Genomic DNA, 17645 nt, shown 5'->3' on the forward strand with positions numbered 1-17645 from the left:
GGCCAGATCATTATCCAGCCCCAATTTCAGTCCCCCGAAAGGACGATCAGTATTCCTGCTGATCGTTCCAGTAAGTAGTTCCAGAGTGGACTTCACCTGTGGGCTCAAGGTTCCACCTGAGAACCAACTTAACCCACTGCAACATGTGACTCGCAATCTTGACATGTCCCACATCCGTAAGATGGTTCTTGGGGTTAATATCATTATGTTGCAGAAGACCCTCGGTGGGGAAATAGTAGACGAAACCACGGTCCTTGAAGTGCTCGTTGACCTCCTGGGTCTCTTCTTGGTAGTAAGTGCTACCGACGTACTTCTTGCCTTCTTTGGTGAAACCTCCCCATTGGGACTGTTGAAAGTTAGGTTGGATGAACATTTACAGCCAAAGCTGTAGATAGAAGAAAGACGTACCATGAGGACGATGATTGCATTAGGCCAGTTAGAGTGGATATCCTCCACCAAGTCGACGTAGGCATGGTAGTAATCCCTGCCAGGGATGTCGTTGGGGTGGCGATGATCGTTACCGCCCATCTGGATGATCACAAGATCGGCCGGTTGCTCTGCTTTGACGTCCCACTTCTCGGGGTTGCGGTCGTAGATTGAACGTGCGCGAGAGCCGGGGTCTGAGGCGCGGTGCCAGTACCATCCCTAGTGGCGTTGTTAGTTGGTGGTGGAGTTCCAAGTGGATATGAGAGGTTGGTGACATACCACACCGCGAGACCCGCCGTTGTAACATTGTTCATCGGCGAGACATACGCCAGGATAGGCTGTGATGCCATATTCGACATTACCTAAGCCGTTGGCGAAGAGGAAGGACCATGAGGATATTGTCTCATAGGTGGCGAATTGCCCAGATGCAAGCCTTGGGGACGGTTAGTTGCTTGGAAGACTATCTGGTAGGGAGTGAAGTCTCACGAGCCACCGATGATCTCAACTCTCTTTTCGAAGGTCGGGGCCTTAGTCAGGACAGCGCCATTGGCGACTGCTACACCAGCGATTTGGACTGTGTGGACGGTAAGTAATGAACAGATTGAACGACAGGGAGAGACTTATCCAATGCCCCAATTTGTCACTATAATGCAGTCAGTATACAGATCGCCAGTGGGGTTTGATAGAATGCATACCTCTCATCTCAAACACATTTTTGTCGACGGGTTCATCACCATCTTTGAGCTCTGACCACGGACCAACAAATTGATATGTTGAGGAGGCGGTGATATTTGAGAATTGCCAGTCAAGAGAGCCGATCCTGCTAAGATTTAGAATAATGAATACATGGAGATGGAGATGTATACATACCGGTAAGCGACTAGAACACCTGTGTTGGTGTTTGGGCCAAAATGGACAGCAAGCTAGAATGATGTTAACATGTGGACCCATTTTTAAGGTTGATCGGAATTGACAAGATGTACCTTTTCCCCAGAAAACTCGACTTTGATTCCCGGTGCACTGAATTAATTAGTATACAGGACAAAATACTAGAGAGTAATACATACGACCACCCTAAGTTTCGTTCCAAGGTTAGTTTTTAAGGTTAAAACACAAGAATCCGGGGAAGAGGAGCCCGGAGAGGGGAACATACAAGAAATGTGCTGGCTATCCCATCGACCTTTGTAAGAGATCTCCGGGGCATCCGCGGGATAGTTCCTCCATGAATCATCCAAAGTCACCGGTTGTAACTGGCCCGGGTATGCATTCTCTCTCACTTGACCGTTCTGGAGAATAGTGGCCGAAGCAACCACGGCCCATGAAAGAAAGGTCGTAAATGTATGTCCAAGTCGCATTTTGGAAATGACAGAGTTGTTCCTACACAGATTCTGGTTCTTTTGGTCCTTCTGGTCCCGTTACACCCCTAAACCATCAAGTTCTCCTGACTAAGGGGTAAATTCAGACCGGTCTAAATGGATGTGTCGGGTTGAAATTAAAATTGCGTGATCTTGGCCCGCCACCACGCGGCTTTTGTTGCCAAGCATTGATGTATTGTCATTTGAATTACATTACTGACATGGAGAACGATATATCTGATCAATTTCCCGAGACCCTTAGATCTTTTTAAATTGTAATAAAAGTGGGTATTGGTCCACCAGAGGCGGAATATGCCGGTTCTAGAACGTAGTTTTGACTAGAAAGTGCGCAGAAAGTACACAGTGGCTAAAATAGCATCTCAACCCCGAATACGTAGATACTCCGTATGACAGACGTAAATACCTATCTCCGAATAGTCGGGGATATGTTTTACAGACAGCCACCACATACACCCCTGCACATAACTACCCCCATCATGCAGGGGAACCTCTAACTTCTGACCTCCACAAGGCAGACGATCCTTCCTACAATATGAATCCTCCAGGGCTGAAAATCGCTCAGACTTCCAGTTTTTGCCAAATAAATGGGTCGCCAAGAACCGAGATATTCCCATACAAAGACACTGTACTCCGTACTCGTTCCTCCGTACGGAGTACATACTATGTGCTGTCAGTCACGGGAAGAAGATCCCCATAGGGCTTAGATGTTTTTTTTTTTTTTCTTTAGCCGTGTATTACGATCGCTGTATCCCCCCTAGCATTACGACGTATGTGTCGGTTTATTTGTGGCTCTAACTATAGGCAGAAGTTGTGAAGCCTACAAACTACCTGAAAATACGAAAGTTGAGTTAGTCTTAAAAGAGCTTCAAAATCCACGTTGCTCTATTTTGTGCATGTCATCATGTGATTGAGAACCGAGGTAGTGCTGTACAAGAGTACTCCGTAGGATCATAAGAGGTTTGGACGATCAACTGTCATAGGGCAAATACATAGGGCAAATAAACAAATACTAAAATTCTAGAAGGACCCATTTTTTTCAATAGTCTAGTGAGCCACCTGAATAATTTAATCCCACGACTTAGGACTAGGCGCCAAGAGTTTGCTCTGCGTTATTGGCCGAATACGATGTTATTGAGTTGCTATAAATGTTTCAAATTCCAATTCAAATCAAATTCACCTGCCGTCACATTCCAAAAAAGGGACGGAATGTTATCTTTGTAAGGTTCAATTGTTGTTCATCATTCCAGTGTTCACGAGGGTTATCGGGAAGTTCCCGAGGCACAGGCGATCTTCACGGAGTCCGAGTGTCAGATAACGTGTACAATATACTCCATACAATCTACTCCGTACTCCGTACTCCATACTCCATATGGAGCACAACATACATACGAAGTATCCTCCGCACCCCGTGAATCCAAATGCCCAAGGTTCTCGGTTTCGTATTTGGCGGAAATAGGGGGTTAACTTCCAAAGGTTGAATTCCATCCCCTTAGTAGAAGTGGCATAGCGTTAACGCCCCAAGCGTAGCGAGAAATTTAGAAAAAGGAAATCAATTCGAAACCTAGATTCCGATTTGCCGCTGGTATGACCCTGGCCAATTAAAATGGAGACCTGGGCTTCGTGCGTTCAATGCCAAGATTTGGCGTAATTTGAGGCGGCCTTTAGCCCATGGTTCATATGGGGAAAATACAGGCTATTAATTGGTTGGTTCGATCCTAGTTCGATCTAATGTGCAGAGCGTCGTCAGCTTCTACAGTAGGAGGCTGGAGATAGCTTCAATCTGCTACGCGTTGGATTAGCCCCTTCGCTTGTTTGTAAGGAGTATGGAGTATGCAGGATGCTCATCCCCGACGGCGATGTCACCATCCATAGTTACATGCAATATACATGCATGTAGGCTACGCGTCCTCTTTTATCTATATCTAAACAATTGAGGGCAACAGAATACGGTAAACGAGCGGACGATACGGAGTACTCGTCAAATAGTATAATTATGCATCTTATAAATAGTATAATTTACATAGCCTTTCGTCACATTTGCCATCTTTCAAGGGTATTAAACTTGTATTTTCAAAGGGCCCCACTAACGAGTCGGCCCCACGCGACACCTATCCTACAAAGGGTCAATCCCCCAATTCCAGTTCGCGCTCATTCGCCTCGTACCCGATTTCCGCTTAGCCAAGATCTTCGTCTCGTGGGAAAACATGAATTGATTCGGATTTCTCTTACATATATCCCATTCTGCTGTCTTGGCCCCTTTGCTTTTGAAACTTTCCTTTCTGCGCTCGTTGATCTATGGGGAGGTTTCGCATTTTTAGGCTCTCTCAGTAACCTCTGTCCCTTCCTCTCTCTCCTTTGAATATTCAGCCTTTTTGTCTTTGTTTTGGCATTTTTGGAGCTTTTTGAACATTCAATGTTTATGGTCGCATTTGGCTTTCCATTTCAACCGACCAACTAGACACCCCGAGTCTCCTATCGGACTTGTTTGGTTCCTCATTCACTCTTTACACCCACCATGGAGTATATACAGCCCAACCATCTATACTCGCGCATATTGGACAACATCCCCTGGAAGTCCGCAGATCCATCGGTGAAAGGCGATCCGCGGAAAAGCGTGAAGTGGATTGATGTGCGTTCGCATCTCAGCCTTATAAGGTCGGACTTGTTACTAACATCATCAATAGGGTCTACGAGGAATCGCTTCCTTCCTAGTTATCCTCACTCACCTTGCCCGAGCATGGGATTATGACCTCTTTTCCCCCCGGGACGATTTTGACACCCCTCCCCGAATTCTGCAGTGGCCCGTCTTCCGTATTCCTTGGCAAGGCCGTTTGGGTGTCACCATCTTCGCCTTCTTGACTGGCTATGTTTGTGCTCTCAAGCCGCTCAAACAGTCTCGCAATGGCGATATCCTTGGATCCTTCACATCGGTGGGCAAGAGTGCCTTCCGCCGCCCACCTCGCCTCATCTTCCCCGCTACTATCGCCTTGCTTATATCATGGGTCATGGCACAGTTTGGCGCCTTCATCGCAGCTAATCGCTCCGACTGTTGGTGGTGCCGTTACGCGGCCGTCGATTTGGCACCTACTTTCTGGGAGGAGTTCGTCCGCCTGTTCAAGACCTTCCTTGAGGTTTGGACCACGGGATATATGGCGTACGATGACCACCAGTGGGCTTTGCTTCCGCTGCTCCAGGCATCTATGTTGATTTACATCCTTATTTGCGCAACAATGTTCTGCAAGTTCCGATTCCGCGTGGCCATCTACCTAGGAATGTACCTCTACTTCCACCAGAACGCAGCCCAGAACACCGGTATGTTCTATGTGAAACCCAACTCCCCCACGCCTGGTACTAATCAAGAAACAGAAACCTTCCAAATGCAGGCAGTTTACGGCATGTTCCTCAGCGATCTCTCCTATGAGAACGGTTTCAAAGAATTCGTCGAACGCCACAGCTGGGGCCGCAAGATCGTAGCAGGCCTCCTTGTCTGCCTCGGCCTAATTGTCTGCTCGTACCCCGGAGAACACCCAGAATGGGCTGTATGGTCGACCTACATGGAACAGGCCTCGCACTATATCTTCCCTCCGAAGGTCAACGTCGGCAGGCGCTACTCCGCCCTGGGCGTTGACCTCATCATTTTCGCCATCTACATCTCACCCTCCACCAAGGACTTCCTCTCCAGCCGTCTGCTCCTCTGGCTCGGAAAGCAGAGTTTCGCCGTTTACCTCGTGCACGGCACTCTCCTGCGCACCGTTCTGTGCTGGATGCTTTACGGAATTACTGGCCAGCCCTGGGACGGCGACATCGTCGATGAGAAGGGCAACCCGATCTACGGCGAGGATGGAGAACCCCTTCACCCGCACTGGATCCCTATCCGCGCCCCTTGGGTCGTGGCTATCAGTATCCCGGCTTGGATCGTGCTGGTCTACTTCTGCGCCACTTTGTGGACTGGATATGTTGATCCCTTCTGCGCGCGCATGGCCCAAAAATTGGAGAAGTGGATGTTCGAGGAGGGTGAGCAGCCACCGCCCCAACTGCCTATGACTAGTATGCCTATGCAGACAGCTTAATTTTTGAGCATTTTGGTAAAGACGTTGGAATGATTTCTTGAGAAGCAATACCCTGGCGGCCTTCGCTTCCTGTCAAGTGTCTATATGTCACTCTGTTTTATTTTTCATATCTTGCATTTTCTTCCTTTCTATGATTCACCTTTTGATTCTTTCCTTTTGGCCTATTGCTATCATATTTGTTCAGATCATGATTGGTGTTCTTCTTTTTTTCCCCCCCTCTCTGTGTTTGTCTACCAAATGGAGACAATCGAGCCGAGGACTGTCAGTGACAGGCTAATTTCGGATGTACATATGAACATAAAAATCAATACCCGAATGACTTAGATTAACTGCCGAGCTTCAACCTTCCAAAACAAGTATCACGTAAGCAATACAACCTGACCAGGTGTCCAGGTGCCTAGATGGCCTCGAGTCTCACTCATGACTCGCGTTGAACATTCATTAACCCCAGCAACATAGGGGGCTGACAAGTCTTAACTCCGAATGAAACAACCAAAACACGGTATTACAAAAAACAGAACCAAAAACGACCTGTCGCAATCTCTCCCCTGAAAGAAGCCAAGACATCCACATCCAAGAAATAAGGCTGGATCGCCACTTGCCAAGAAACCCACCCTCGTAAAGCAACACATTTCGTGACTTCCGAGTGGCCCAATGCGCGCCAAGGAACTAGCCGAGTATTCAAATACAGTAACTGCCGATATGACGATGTGCCACTCCCTACCCTATGAGGTTGAGGTATTTTGGGACCTTGTCTGGGAGTATCCAACAAGTGTCCATAGAAAGTCCCCACCTTCCTCATCCAACGTACATATCCTTTGTTATCAGTCTGCCAATACGAGAAACAGTCAGCCCCCCGTGACCGCTATTGTGGGTTTCTTCTCCTCCGTACTCCGTAAACGATGTGGGGTTTCGTGGTACGGACTATAGTCCCCTCGTTTTGACGGAAACATGTTCCGTCAAGGTTCGAGGTTGGTTGCTGGGGCTGAGGGGACATTCGGCATTCTCTCCGCTTCGACTTGTACGGGATCCAGTCAGCTCCGCTCGCGGACCGAGGACTTCCGGTAGGCAGCTGAGCTACAGTATACGATGTACAACGTACTCCGTACGGAGCTGTACTGTCCTAAGGCGACGTGTTGCGCCGCCGATCCAACACGGTGTCTCCGAGAAGGATGCGTTCGTTGCGGCTTCCAGATACGTTGGTCCCCTAACGCTCGAAATGGGAAGAATCGTCGATGTTCACCGCGTGTCTGGCGGAAAGGTCGGAATTCAGAATAGGGCTTGGTGGATGATCGTCTCGCCTTACAGGACTTCATGGGGCATTTTTATTTGAAACGCTGAAACCGAACGTTGATGTCAGTTTTATTATTCGGCGGTTTGACCGATTTTATTAGTTTGATAGAGCTCGGGGGTTTCCGATGGGTCTTTGGGTGTTTGGTCAATGGTCTGCCTCTACAATATACAGAGTACACATGTACTTGTAGTGACGAGTACGAAATTTCGGCGGAGCATAATATTAGAGCTCTGTTCAGAATCCATGGGTGTGGCGGCGCCAAGCTTCATGTTGTATCCCTGGATGGACATATGGTACCTTGCTCATTAAGGCAATAGAAATTTGCAAGGCAAACTTGCTTGATGAGAGCATGTTGAAAATGGTAGAAAGATCCTCGACTACTGCAATTGTAGGCTTTTTGGTCGAATTGGAAACTCCAACAGAGCAAACACTTCTTGCGTAAATATAAAAACCTCAGGTTTTCCAGGGCCCTGTTCTCTGTTCTAACTGCCAGGACATCTCATATATCAAAGATGCGCCCATGAATTGCAACACGCCAGTGGCACCGATGTTGTTCCAAATAGGTGGCCAGCGTCTGGGCTTCAATAGGATTCAGATTTGCACTAAGGGTCGACGAGGTGCCGTTGCCTTAACCAGGGACTCCCGACGCGGTGGTGAATGGAGCATGGTTGAAAGCTAGTTGAATGTTAGGATCTTGGCTTGACAAAATTTGCGAACTGTGTTGATTGATAGGACAAAGTTGGGATAACCAAAGCATGCATGACTTGGGGCTGAGCTAGGGCGACCCAGCTCGGCGGATATGAAAGCGGTTCAACCCTTGGTGAAGGGGTCGATGTTGTGAACGGGAGGATACTGCGCTTGGCTCCATATAGTTATATAAGACGTACACTTCTTTCCCTTGCCCCAGCGGGCAATACAGTAGGGTTCCCGTATGCCAGAAATCTGATATATCAGAGAGTAGATATCAGTATATGGTTCCGTTATCGAATATATGGTGGAGTTCTTACTGAGCCCTAGGTGGGCTGTCCAGTTGCAATGCCAACGGTTTTGGCAAAGCTAGTCAAGCTTTCGAAAAGACGATGGCAGTGGTCACAGAACAACTATATGTATATCCTTGACAGATCTGGTATTATAGTTACGAAGCAAGGAAAAAGAAGATCAAGATAGATGATGATGATGATGATGATGATGAATCTACCTACCGCCATGGAGCCCTTTATATGCTTCACGAGGACAAAGAGAGGTCTGACTAACTGAGGCAAGCAAGGAAAGCCTCGCTGTCTTGCTGGCGGGATGCCTTCATGCATCACATAGTAGTCGTAAATTTGAGATCACTAAGATTATCGTATCTGCCGGCACGTTTCATGCCCTCGAACAATATATCCTTTCCTCGACAACAATAAGGAGAAGGTACTTTAAGAGCTAACTATGTCTACAAAGTCATTCATAGTATTTCACGTGTAAACGACGAAGAATCTGCTGAGAATAACACCCGAATTGAGTCATGTCGTATTAGCTCACTTAAAGTATGAGAAGCCCGAGATCATCCCTTCTCTCACTGAGTACTTCTGCTTTGATTATTTTTGCTGGGCGATTCCTGTTAAGGCCTTACTCTGGCTGCCGGTGCAGCCTATCAATCGCACTGTATGCCCATGACGCACGGCACCAGAGCCAGTAAAGTCGCTGCTGCTCGAGGTAGGTAGCCAGCATCTGGGCCTCGGCTAGATTGAGATAGGTGCCGTAGTTCGATGGGTGGCCGGTGCCCTGAGTAGGGACACCCGACGCAGCGTCATTGACGAAGCGTTCTACCACACTAGTTAGCCTGCTGCACATCATCACTGGCCCCAAATAGTTGTATTAAACTTACTCTTCTTTCCTCCACCCCAGCGCGCAACACGGTAGGACTTCTGGTTGCCAGAAGCAGCCTGATATATCAAAGACTACATATCAATATATTGTTCTGTCATCGAATGAATGTTGGAGTTCTCACCGAGCCTTGGGCGGACTGGCCAGTTGTAAGGCCAGCGGCTGCAGCAAAGCTGGTTAAAGCTTCGAAGGGATGATGGCAAGAGATAACCTCGTGTCCATCTATCTCGCAGTACGTGCAGAACAACTAGTATATGTCAGCTCACGTCCATAGACCCTTGTAAATCCGGGTTTGTGGTTGCTAGGGTAGATAGGGAGGACATAGTAGAGACTTGTGGACGATACAAAGTTGTATCTCATACAAAGATGAAGCTGGACAAACAAAACACGATTTCCGCCTAGAAGTTCGTGACACGCTCGAGGGCGCGGAGGGTGAGGGATTCAGAGCAGGAACGATGATACACGACATAGCAGGATCAGACCATGCCAACGCGGCGCAAACATCCATGCTTAGGAGGGGGTGCCATTAGAAGACTCAAAGTGGCTGGCTGGATGACCGAGAAAGTGCCAGAATGGTGGGAATTTGTGGAATTGATGCAGCCATCCACAACTAGACAAGATGTCCACTTACATAACGTGGGATAGGCTGAGCCATAATTAAAGATGGCGTTTGAGATCTGAAGCTTGGATGAGCCTGGATGGTAGTGTTTGGGAGTGGTCAAAGTTCGACTTGGCCCAAAGGATATGATGGGGAGAAGTTAGAAGAGAAGAAATGGCGTGGAGAGGAAATGACGAAGAGTGTAAAAGATGGGGAGAAGAAAGGATGGGAAAAGTGAGGTGATGAGAGTAGATAGGGAAAGGCCATCTGATTAGACTGCGCTCTCGTCTCGCTGGGCTTTGGCTCTTTTTATCTTCTTTCTATGCTCTCATTTCATTTACCATTCTCTTACTCCACAGCTCACCCTTCACTTCAAACAAATTATCTAGTCTCTAGACGTTGACCTGAGTGTGACCACTACCCTGTCCAGACTACCAGTGTTCCTACCCTGGGTACATAGTCATGGATCCTTTTTATAGACAATGAACGTACCGGCCGAAATCATTCACCAGCGGGACATCACCATCCAGCAGGGCACCACCGTCGAGAGGGACAACACCAGACAGAGTTAGGGGGGCAACAAGCAACCCATTCAACTAGCTTCTGCTGTCGCAGTCACCTCAATCGCCATTTTCGCATCGTCTTATTCAATTCCTTCGACCAGCAAGTGGCAGTTTCCTTGTCCGTTTCCACCACCTGAGCCAAGGAGGACCGAACCGAATGCCACAGAAACTAGCAGTGGCGTGGAAGATTATGAATATGCCAGGGTCGTCACTGCGCCAGTTCCGTCTGATGTCTATCATGTAGATATCTCGGCGATCCCATTCCGTGGCTTTGGATCTACTGGTAGCAAGGGAAGTACACCTGCAAGTCGTCCTGTCAACGATGCAGACACCAGCAACGAGGAAGTTGAAGATGCGGATAACAGGAGGATGAATAAGAGGACGAACAGGAGTTGATTTGCACTCCAGTTATTTTTGACTGCTCTCAAGGATATGCAGAACACTGCAAGATATGCGGACACTTCGGAATTATGGTGGGGCCTTGTGGGATAGCTAGGTCAGCATGCGAATTTTCTGGAGAACTTCTATGCCCCTTTGGGGTTCATTGAGGGGAATGCTCTGAGATAGAAAGGAGAGTGTGATCTACAACTGAGAAACAGCTTTGATCGGTAAGGGGATCGAAGATATGTGGACCATACAATGAAACCACAACTGTATATCTCATAAGATGCCCATGTTGGGTGAACTTTTTCTTCGCTATGTAAATGCATATCTGGCCAGTGTGACAAAATCATGGACGATATTTCACGACCATAATATTCGAGTGGGAAGGGCACTGGCGTTCAAATCGACTTGGATTGAGATGATAACAGTAAGAACCAAGGTCGCCACAATAACCTAAGCGCAGGGAGTTAATTAGAATCCAGAGGCTTAGCATCGTCCTACGTAGGGAAGGAGAACTTACAGCGAATAATAAAATTCCCACCGAGTTTAACTCCCACCCTCCGGCATATACTTTCTCACGAGCAATAGCATTTTGTTGTCTCCAGAACCGGAACGCACCTATCAAGGTGATGATAACAGCCACAAAGTGATAGGCAACCGAAAGCGGGATACCGACTTCGTGAAACGACAGGCGATCGACTTTTGTCAACGGCCGTTGTAGACGGAAAAGTTGAGCAACGAGTGCCCCTTGCATAGCGATAACCGTGGACGTGCGTATGTACGCAAGGAACGTTCTTTCCAGGGCTTTGATCATGTCAATTAGATTGCCAACAGCGTGTCCAGAGCACAACATACCAAAGTGATCTCGATTACTCTTCTGCGGCACAGTTATACTAACATGTCGAGTCCAGAACCGACAGATTTGGCCCCAAAGGCCGTTGCGGGCTTCACGTCTGCGCCAGGAATCGGCTTGAGACGTAGTCCGATGTGTGGGCACATAGTGCTCGTCGCCAGATGAACCCGATAGGCTCGAGTAATCCAGATCGTTGTCTTCTCGCGTTTGGATCGAATGAAGCTCTAACGCTTCCCGGTCGTCATCGCGGGTGTCACGAGCGGATGTCGGGCGGGAGTCGGTCAGGATTGCGTTGGGCGGTTCCTCGGGAACAGGGGGTTCACCAGGCTCGGTCATGATGAGAGATCGACGAAGAATGTAGATGATAGCATCGCAGAGTGTCCTCAAGCTGAGGAGTTTCTCTTGAGAAAGAGCGAAAGTCCCGAAGACAGGGATTCTTTCTTGTTGGGTTCCCCACGGATCGGCTCCAGCCGAACGTCAAACATTTGCCCCGCATAGTATGGGGTTAACTTGTTTTTTAGGGATGCCATATAGTATCATAAAGCTTCAGAGAAGATAGAAAAAGAAGTTGACGATATATCTCACATCTGAAACTATATACAACCGATTTGTATACTCTACGCCTCCATCGAAAATACCCCTGCATCTGTTTTGACCTTGACCAATCAGGGGCCATAGAATGGCGATTGCATCATTTTCGTCTGTGATGTTGGAATGTTCTGCCAATGACATTTCATCACAACCAACGATTTATTGCACGATCACCTATATTCTTTACTACAAATAGCTAGCTCAAATCTAAACATGCAGATGTATTAGATCCCGGTCTAAAGCTCGGATACTGTTGCTTAAATCTGACGTGTTGGTTATCTGATTCAATATGTTCAAATGTTGTCCTAGAAGCACCGTTGAAGAGCCTAATAATGATAAGCTGAAATATACTACAAGGCTATTCACGGGTGGCCGTATACGAGAAGGTTAGCTTAGTATACATTTGTCGTCACTCAGCCTTGTTCTTACTATGCTTATTTTGGGCCCTAAGGACGTCATATTTTATACCCAAGTTGCCACATCAACTGCTACGGACCCTCCAGATAAATTACAGTAATAACTGTCGACTTAATGGTGGAATTTATATGTATCTGGTGTTTCGTTCGAGTGTACTTTGTACAGTAACTATAGAGAATGATACGGATGTTTTGATTTTCCGCTCCGGTCATATTGTCGCCCTGAAACGCACGTATCAGGCCCCACCCACTAACTAGTTAGTTACCCAGCAAGGACACTCGACTATATAAACAAGAGGTTGGTAATTCCTCGGCCTGTGGATAGCAGTGTGAATAAAACTCGAACTTCGTCAAGGAAACTATGACGATTTCCCCCATACTAAAATTAGGACCCTTGACCCAAATAGGAAATGTTATCCATTGTCAACGCAAAAGCGCCACATCAAGCTGGTTGGCCGATTATGATTGAACTGACCAGCTTCCATTATCTATATCAACGTGGGGCAGCCAAGGATATACCCCTCCATCCCGATTGCTGCAAAATGGCATCCGTGTTCATTACTGGCATTCTCGGCTTTACATCGCCGGAACCCGTGCGGGGCGTAATATCTTTATCTTCAGCTTCAAGGGACACTATATAATTATCGCACGAGGATGCGGGGTGCGGGGAGATGTGTATGAGAATGTCACATATTGTACGACTCATCCAAGTAGATGAATATACAAATAGAACAGGTGTCTGCCGCTTTCTAATGGGCGTATCATATTAACTATCATATATCATATAATAATGTCCCTTTCACAACGCGTTGTCATCATTGGAGCCGGTATCGTGGGTACCAACCTCGCCGACGAGCTGGTCTCTCGAGGATGGAACGATATCACTGTCATCGAGCAGGGCCCGTTGCACATGCCGGGCGGATCGACGTCACATGCCCCCGGGCTCGTATTCCAGACAAGCCCCTCCAAGACAATGACACACCTCGCGCGATACACAGTCGAGAAGCTTCTATCGATAGAGAAGGATGGACACAAATGCTTCAATCAAGTGGGCGGTCTCGAAGTAGCAACCACCCCCGCACGGCTGGAGGATCTGAAGCGGAAACACGGATACGCTTCATCATGGGGGATTGAGGCGCGGCTAGTGAGCGCGGAGGAGTGCCTTAAGATGTATCCTCACCTGAACAACGATATGGTGTTGGGCGGTCTGCATATCCCCAGTGACGGTCTCGCACTAGCAGCCCGGGCAACACAGCTGCTCATTGAACGGACAAGCAAGGCCGGTGTTCGTTATCTGGGCCATACTCCCGTGACGGGAATTGACCGGGACGGTCGTCGTATCACCGGAGTCAGTACTCCAAGCGGCACTATCCCAGCAGATATTGTTGTCTCTTGCGCTGGGTTCTGGGGGGTTGAATTGGGAGCGATGGTCGGTGTGGAAATCCCTTTGCTCCCGCTGGCGCACCAGTATGCAAAGACCACAGCGGTACCCGCTCTTGCTGGGCGAGATATCAACAGCTTGCCCAATGGAATTAATGCCACACTCCCAATTCTCCGGCACCAGGATAAGCGTCTTTACTACCGTGAACATGGCGGGCAGTACGGCATTGGATACTACGGACACCGTCCAATGCCCGTCGTTGCGTCATCACTAGGACTCACTCCTAAAGATGTTGATGAACAAAACATGCCCTCCCGTCTCGATTTCACAACCGAAGACTTCGACCCAGCTTGGAAAGAGTCTCAAAAGCTCCTCCCGGCTCTTAAGGACACAGAGATCGCAGACGGCTTCAATGGTGTCTTTTCCTTCACACCCGACGGCGGTCCAATCCTTGGCCAACCATCCCATCTCGACGGCTTCTATGTAGCCGAGGCCGTATGGGTTACACACTCAGCAGGCGTCGCCCGAGCTCTCGCACAAATACTCACAACCGGCCGATCTGAGATCGACGTGTCTGAATGTGAACTATCCCGCTTCGAAGAGGTCCAACTCAACCGAGACTACGTGAGCGAGACCGGGCAGCAGAACTTTGTCGAAATATATGATATTATCCACCCCCTTCAGCAACGGGCCTCGCCTCGCAATTTGCGCGTTAGTCCATTCCACTCTCGCCAGCGCGAGCTGGGGGCTTTCTTCCTCGAGACCGGAGGCTGGGAGCGGCCGTGGTGGTATGAGGCAAACAAAGATCTTGTCAAGTCTCTCCCACCATCATGGAAGCCTGTCGAACGGGATCCCTGGTCGGCGCAGCTTCATTCGCCTATCTCTGCTACCGAGGCGTGGAAGACACGGAATGCTGTTGCTATGTTTGATATGACTGCTTTCCACCGGTTCGAAGTCTCCGGTCCTGGAGCAGTCGGTCTGCTTCAGCGGCTGACCACGAGTGATATTACCACCAAGCCAGGGACCGTTACTTATACTCTCCTCCTAAATGATCACGGTGGCATTCGAGGTGACATCTTTGTACTACGACTTGACGATGACGTGTTCCAGATCGGAGCCAACACTGCAACCGACCTGGCATATCTCACCAGAGAAGCTCGAGTCCAGGAACATAATACTCCTGGGCAATGGATCAAAGTCCGCGATATTACAGGCAGCACATGCTGCATCGGGCTCTGGGGTCCTCGAGCCCGGGATGTTATCACTGGAATTAGCACAGTCGATGTCTCCAACAAGGGCCTTCCATACTTCAGTCTGAAGAAAGCAGTTATTAAGGGTATCCCGGTTACAATGATCCGAAAGTCCTACGTCGGCGAACTAGGCTGGGAAATCCAAACCAGCGCCGAGTACGGTCAACGCCTATGGGACACGATCTGGCAAGCTGGAAAGCTGCACGGACTCATTGCTGGAGGCCGCAGTGCGTTCAACTCGATGCGCCTCGAGAAGGGATACCGAACCTACGGCGTGGATATGACGACAGAGCACAATCCGTTCGAAGCTGGCGTTTCCTATGCCGTGGACACAAATAAGAAAGATGACTTCGTCGGCAAAGCCGCCCTTCAACGCCTTTCTAACCAAGTACCCCCGCGGCGACTACGAGCTTTGACCGTTGATGATGGTCGCTCGATGATTCTTGGCAAGGAGCCCGTGTTCTACAATGGCAAAGCGGCTGGCTATGTAACTACCGCTGCATTTGGGTACACGATTCGCAAACCAATTGCCTACGCATGGCTTCCTGGAGGCGTGAGCGAAGGTGAGACAGTGGAGATCGAGTATTTCGGAAAGCGCATCAGGGCAACTGTTGAGACAGAGTCGCTTTATGATCCCGAGATGAGCCGTCTCAGCCAGGATAGCTTGCCTTCGGTGACTGGGCCACAAGCTTCGTTCAAGTCTCGACTTTGATTGTGATACATGTCCTCAAACATGGGAGGTAATTTTCTTCCATGTCCAGGCAATCCTTATAGTCAAGTCTTGTTGCAATGATCCAACTTCGAGTAATAGCAATCCCCAAGTGGAAGATCTAAATATGAAGCTCAATAAACATCACCGTCGTCGCAAACCATCATATAGCTCTTCCGCATATAATCCCCATCCTGCATATTTTGCCACAGGCCCCAAATCCCCTTCAGAGAACCCTTCATCTACCCCCTAAATGGTGGGTTGAGGACGTGCAATGTGTACGCTAAGATATCAAAATAGATGTGACACCACGCCGCCAATAACGGGTACTTATCTGGAAAACTAAAGGTTAACCAAAACGACTACTACATATATCAACCTATATCAACCTTTGGTTGATATGACAGGTTACCAATTTATATACCCTTCTCCCCACCTCCATGTCCCCCACCTCCGGGTCCCCCACAACCCGGTTCACGCACGCTCTGAGCTCGGCAATCAGTTGAGAAGCAGCTACTCTCTTATACTCGCGGCACAATTGTCAATTGATGCTTGTGTCAGTTCAAAATTCCGAAACCTAGCACTAGTGACGCAGTGTCAGGGTGAAGACTATTTCATTGAATTTGATAGAAGGCTGATGCCTACCCCTGTTGGGGTAAGAATTAAGGTCCGAATCGGTTGCAAGATAAGCTGTCTTTTGTAAGCATGAATACTTTCGACAAGCCCATAGATTGGGCAACTTACATATTCGTAGTACAGAAATTAAGTTTTTTAAGGTCGTTTCGGCTAAAATATGTGTGGTCTACCGGTTCTTCCGCCTAACATTCGAACGAGAAGTCCTCTTCTCAAGGATTGAATCCAAGGCTGAACGGATCCCACAGAGAGTCAAGCGGGTACATGGGATTTTCCGACCATGATTCTCTCAAGCATTGGTTCCTGAAGTTATAATAAATTCGGATATACAGTTCCTGCAATGCCACTTGTGGCGTGTACTCGTCACCTGGGCGAATCTTTTGTCTCATGGTGGCCAGGATTTGCAGGTTTTGCAATTTGTTGAGCGCTTGGTAGAAAGGCTCAGACCAGGGAGAAAAGTCTTTAAAGCGCATATCACCGGAATATCGCACTTCTTTGACAAGTGCTGCCAAGTCTGGGCGACTGAACACAGTATTGGCGAAACGGCGAGCATTCTCTATCCGCCTTATTCGAACAGACTGGTATATAACATGGTTGATTTCTTGATAAAAAGATTTGCATGTCTGTGCGAGCCTGCTGGTATGTTGTGGGCTTTCGTCGTGAAGATACCGAAATATTATCAACCAAAGCTCCAGTGGAAAAATTGACAAAGGTGTGGCCATAATTGCAGAACGTCTGATCAAGGCAGTTCGAGTAGAGGTAAGTCCCGCTGAATCTTTGATAGCAGCGGCTCAAGTAACCGCACGAGTCACATCCACCAGTAGACGCGTCGGGCCAAGATTGAGCGGATGCGGCCATGTGGCAGGTTTCCACGGCCCCGGGGTTGCCGGCCAGGTGGGGGCATTATCATTACGTAATGGGCTCAATCCCCTGCCCAGGTGGGGCCTCCCCGGGGGCCAGAGCTGAGGCCCCGAAATTACTTTGTATGGGTTGATCGGTTTTTTTTCTCTCGATTTGTTGTGTACTTTGCAAAACAATGCTCTTTTTCTACACGTGCGTAGTTCTGAGAGATAGTGTCATGCTCCTATGACTGTATGTTGTGACAATATTAGTCGCTCAGCCACGACCTCTGCTCCAGCTATAGATCCCAAAGTCGCATATGTTGGAACAGGAGATCATACGATATAATACCCACGGGTGTCAAAGAACCCATGAAAAATTATGATTCGAAGACA

General features: G+C 48.3%; 6 protein-coding genes across 6 annotated transcripts; 3 read left to right on the forward strand and 3 right to left on the reverse strand.

The window, feature by feature from the left end:
* Positions 1-46: 46 nt before the first annotated feature.
* On the reverse strand, positions 47-1781 carry N7471_012044 (SGNH/GDSL hydrolase family protein; the record flags this gene model as incomplete). The annotated part of the gene is made up of 9 exons (XM_057284763.1): positions 47-346; positions 409-645; positions 706-859; positions 913-1000; positions 1122-1246; positions 1297-1349; positions 1410-1446; positions 1494-1500; positions 1580-1781. The coding sequence occupies 9 exons, from the start codon at positions 1779-1781 to the stop codon at positions 47-49; spliced, it is 1203 nt and encodes a 400-aa protein (XP_057131029.1).
* Positions 1782-4317: 2536 nt separating this feature from the next.
* N7471_012045 (acyltransferase family protein) lies at positions 4318-5872 on the forward strand (the record flags this gene model as incomplete). The annotated part of the gene is made up of 3 exons (XM_057284764.1): positions 4318-4431; positions 4487-5114; positions 5169-5872. The coding sequence occupies 3 exons, from the start codon at positions 4318-4320 to the stop codon at positions 5870-5872; spliced, it is 1446 nt and encodes a 481-aa protein (XP_057131030.1).
* Positions 5873-8780: 2908 nt separating this feature from the next.
* N7471_012046 (uncharacterized protein) lies at positions 8781-9687 on the reverse strand (the record flags this gene model as incomplete). Its single annotated transcript, XM_057284765.1, has 4 exons — positions 8781-8971; positions 9034-9091; positions 9157-9279; positions 9664-9687. Coding segments are annotated over 4 exons (396 nt in total), but the record flags the coding sequence as incomplete, so codon positions are not given.
* Positions 9688-10112: 425 nt separating this feature from the next.
* Positions 10113-10589, forward strand: N7471_012047 (uncharacterized protein; the record flags this gene model as incomplete). The annotated part of the gene is made up of 2 exons (XM_057284766.1): positions 10113-10197; positions 10231-10589. 2 exons carry the CDS (start codon positions 10113-10115, stop codon positions 10587-10589), a joined length of 444 nt encoding a protein of 147 aa, XP_057131032.1.
* A 268-nt stretch (positions 10590-10857) lies between these two features.
* Positions 10858-11855, reverse strand: N7471_012048 (YidH family protein). Its single transcript, XM_057284767.1, has 3 exons — positions 11433-11855; positions 11098-11381; positions 10858-11030 (listed from the first exon to the last, which is right to left on the reverse strand). The coding sequence occupies exons 1-3, from the start codon at positions 11764-11766 to the stop codon at positions 10938-10940; spliced, it is 711 nt and encodes a 236-aa protein (XP_057131033.1). The 5' UTR covers positions 11767-11855; the 3' UTR covers positions 10858-10937.
* A 1372-nt stretch (positions 11856-13227) lies between these two features.
* N7471_012049 (GcvT family protein) lies at positions 13228-15780 on the forward strand (the record flags this gene model as incomplete). The annotated part of the gene is made up of 1 exon (XM_057284768.1): positions 13228-15780. One exon carries the CDS (start codon positions 13228-13230, stop codon positions 15778-15780), a length of 2553 nt encoding a protein of 850 aa, XP_057131034.1.
* Between the last annotated feature and the right edge of the window lie 1865 nt (positions 15781-17645).

The sequence above is a fragment of the Penicillium samsonianum genome (assembly GCF_028829775.1).
Source record: "Penicillium samsonianum strain IBT 33392 chromosome Unknown utg000007l_segment0_segment0, whole genome shotgun sequence".
NCBI classification, from domain to species: Eukaryota; Fungi; Ascomycota; class Eurotiomycetes; order Eurotiales; family Aspergillaceae; genus Penicillium; species Penicillium samsonianum.

Excerpts from the sequence above, each read along its gene's own strand:
- N7471_012048 (XM_057284767.1), bottom strand. The coding sequence starts at position 11,766 with ATGACCGAGCCTGGTGAACCCCCTGTTCCCGAGGAACCGCCCAACGCA. Across the intron at positions 11,382-11,432 it reads GAGTAATCGAGATCACTTTG|CCCTGGAAAGAACGTTCCTT; the intron begins GTATGTTGTGCT and ends ACATGATCAAAG. Across the intron at positions 11,031-11,097 it reads TGGGAATTTTATTATTCGCT|GTTATTGTGGCGACCTTGGT; the intron begins GTAAGTTCTCCT and ends CCCTGCGCTTAG.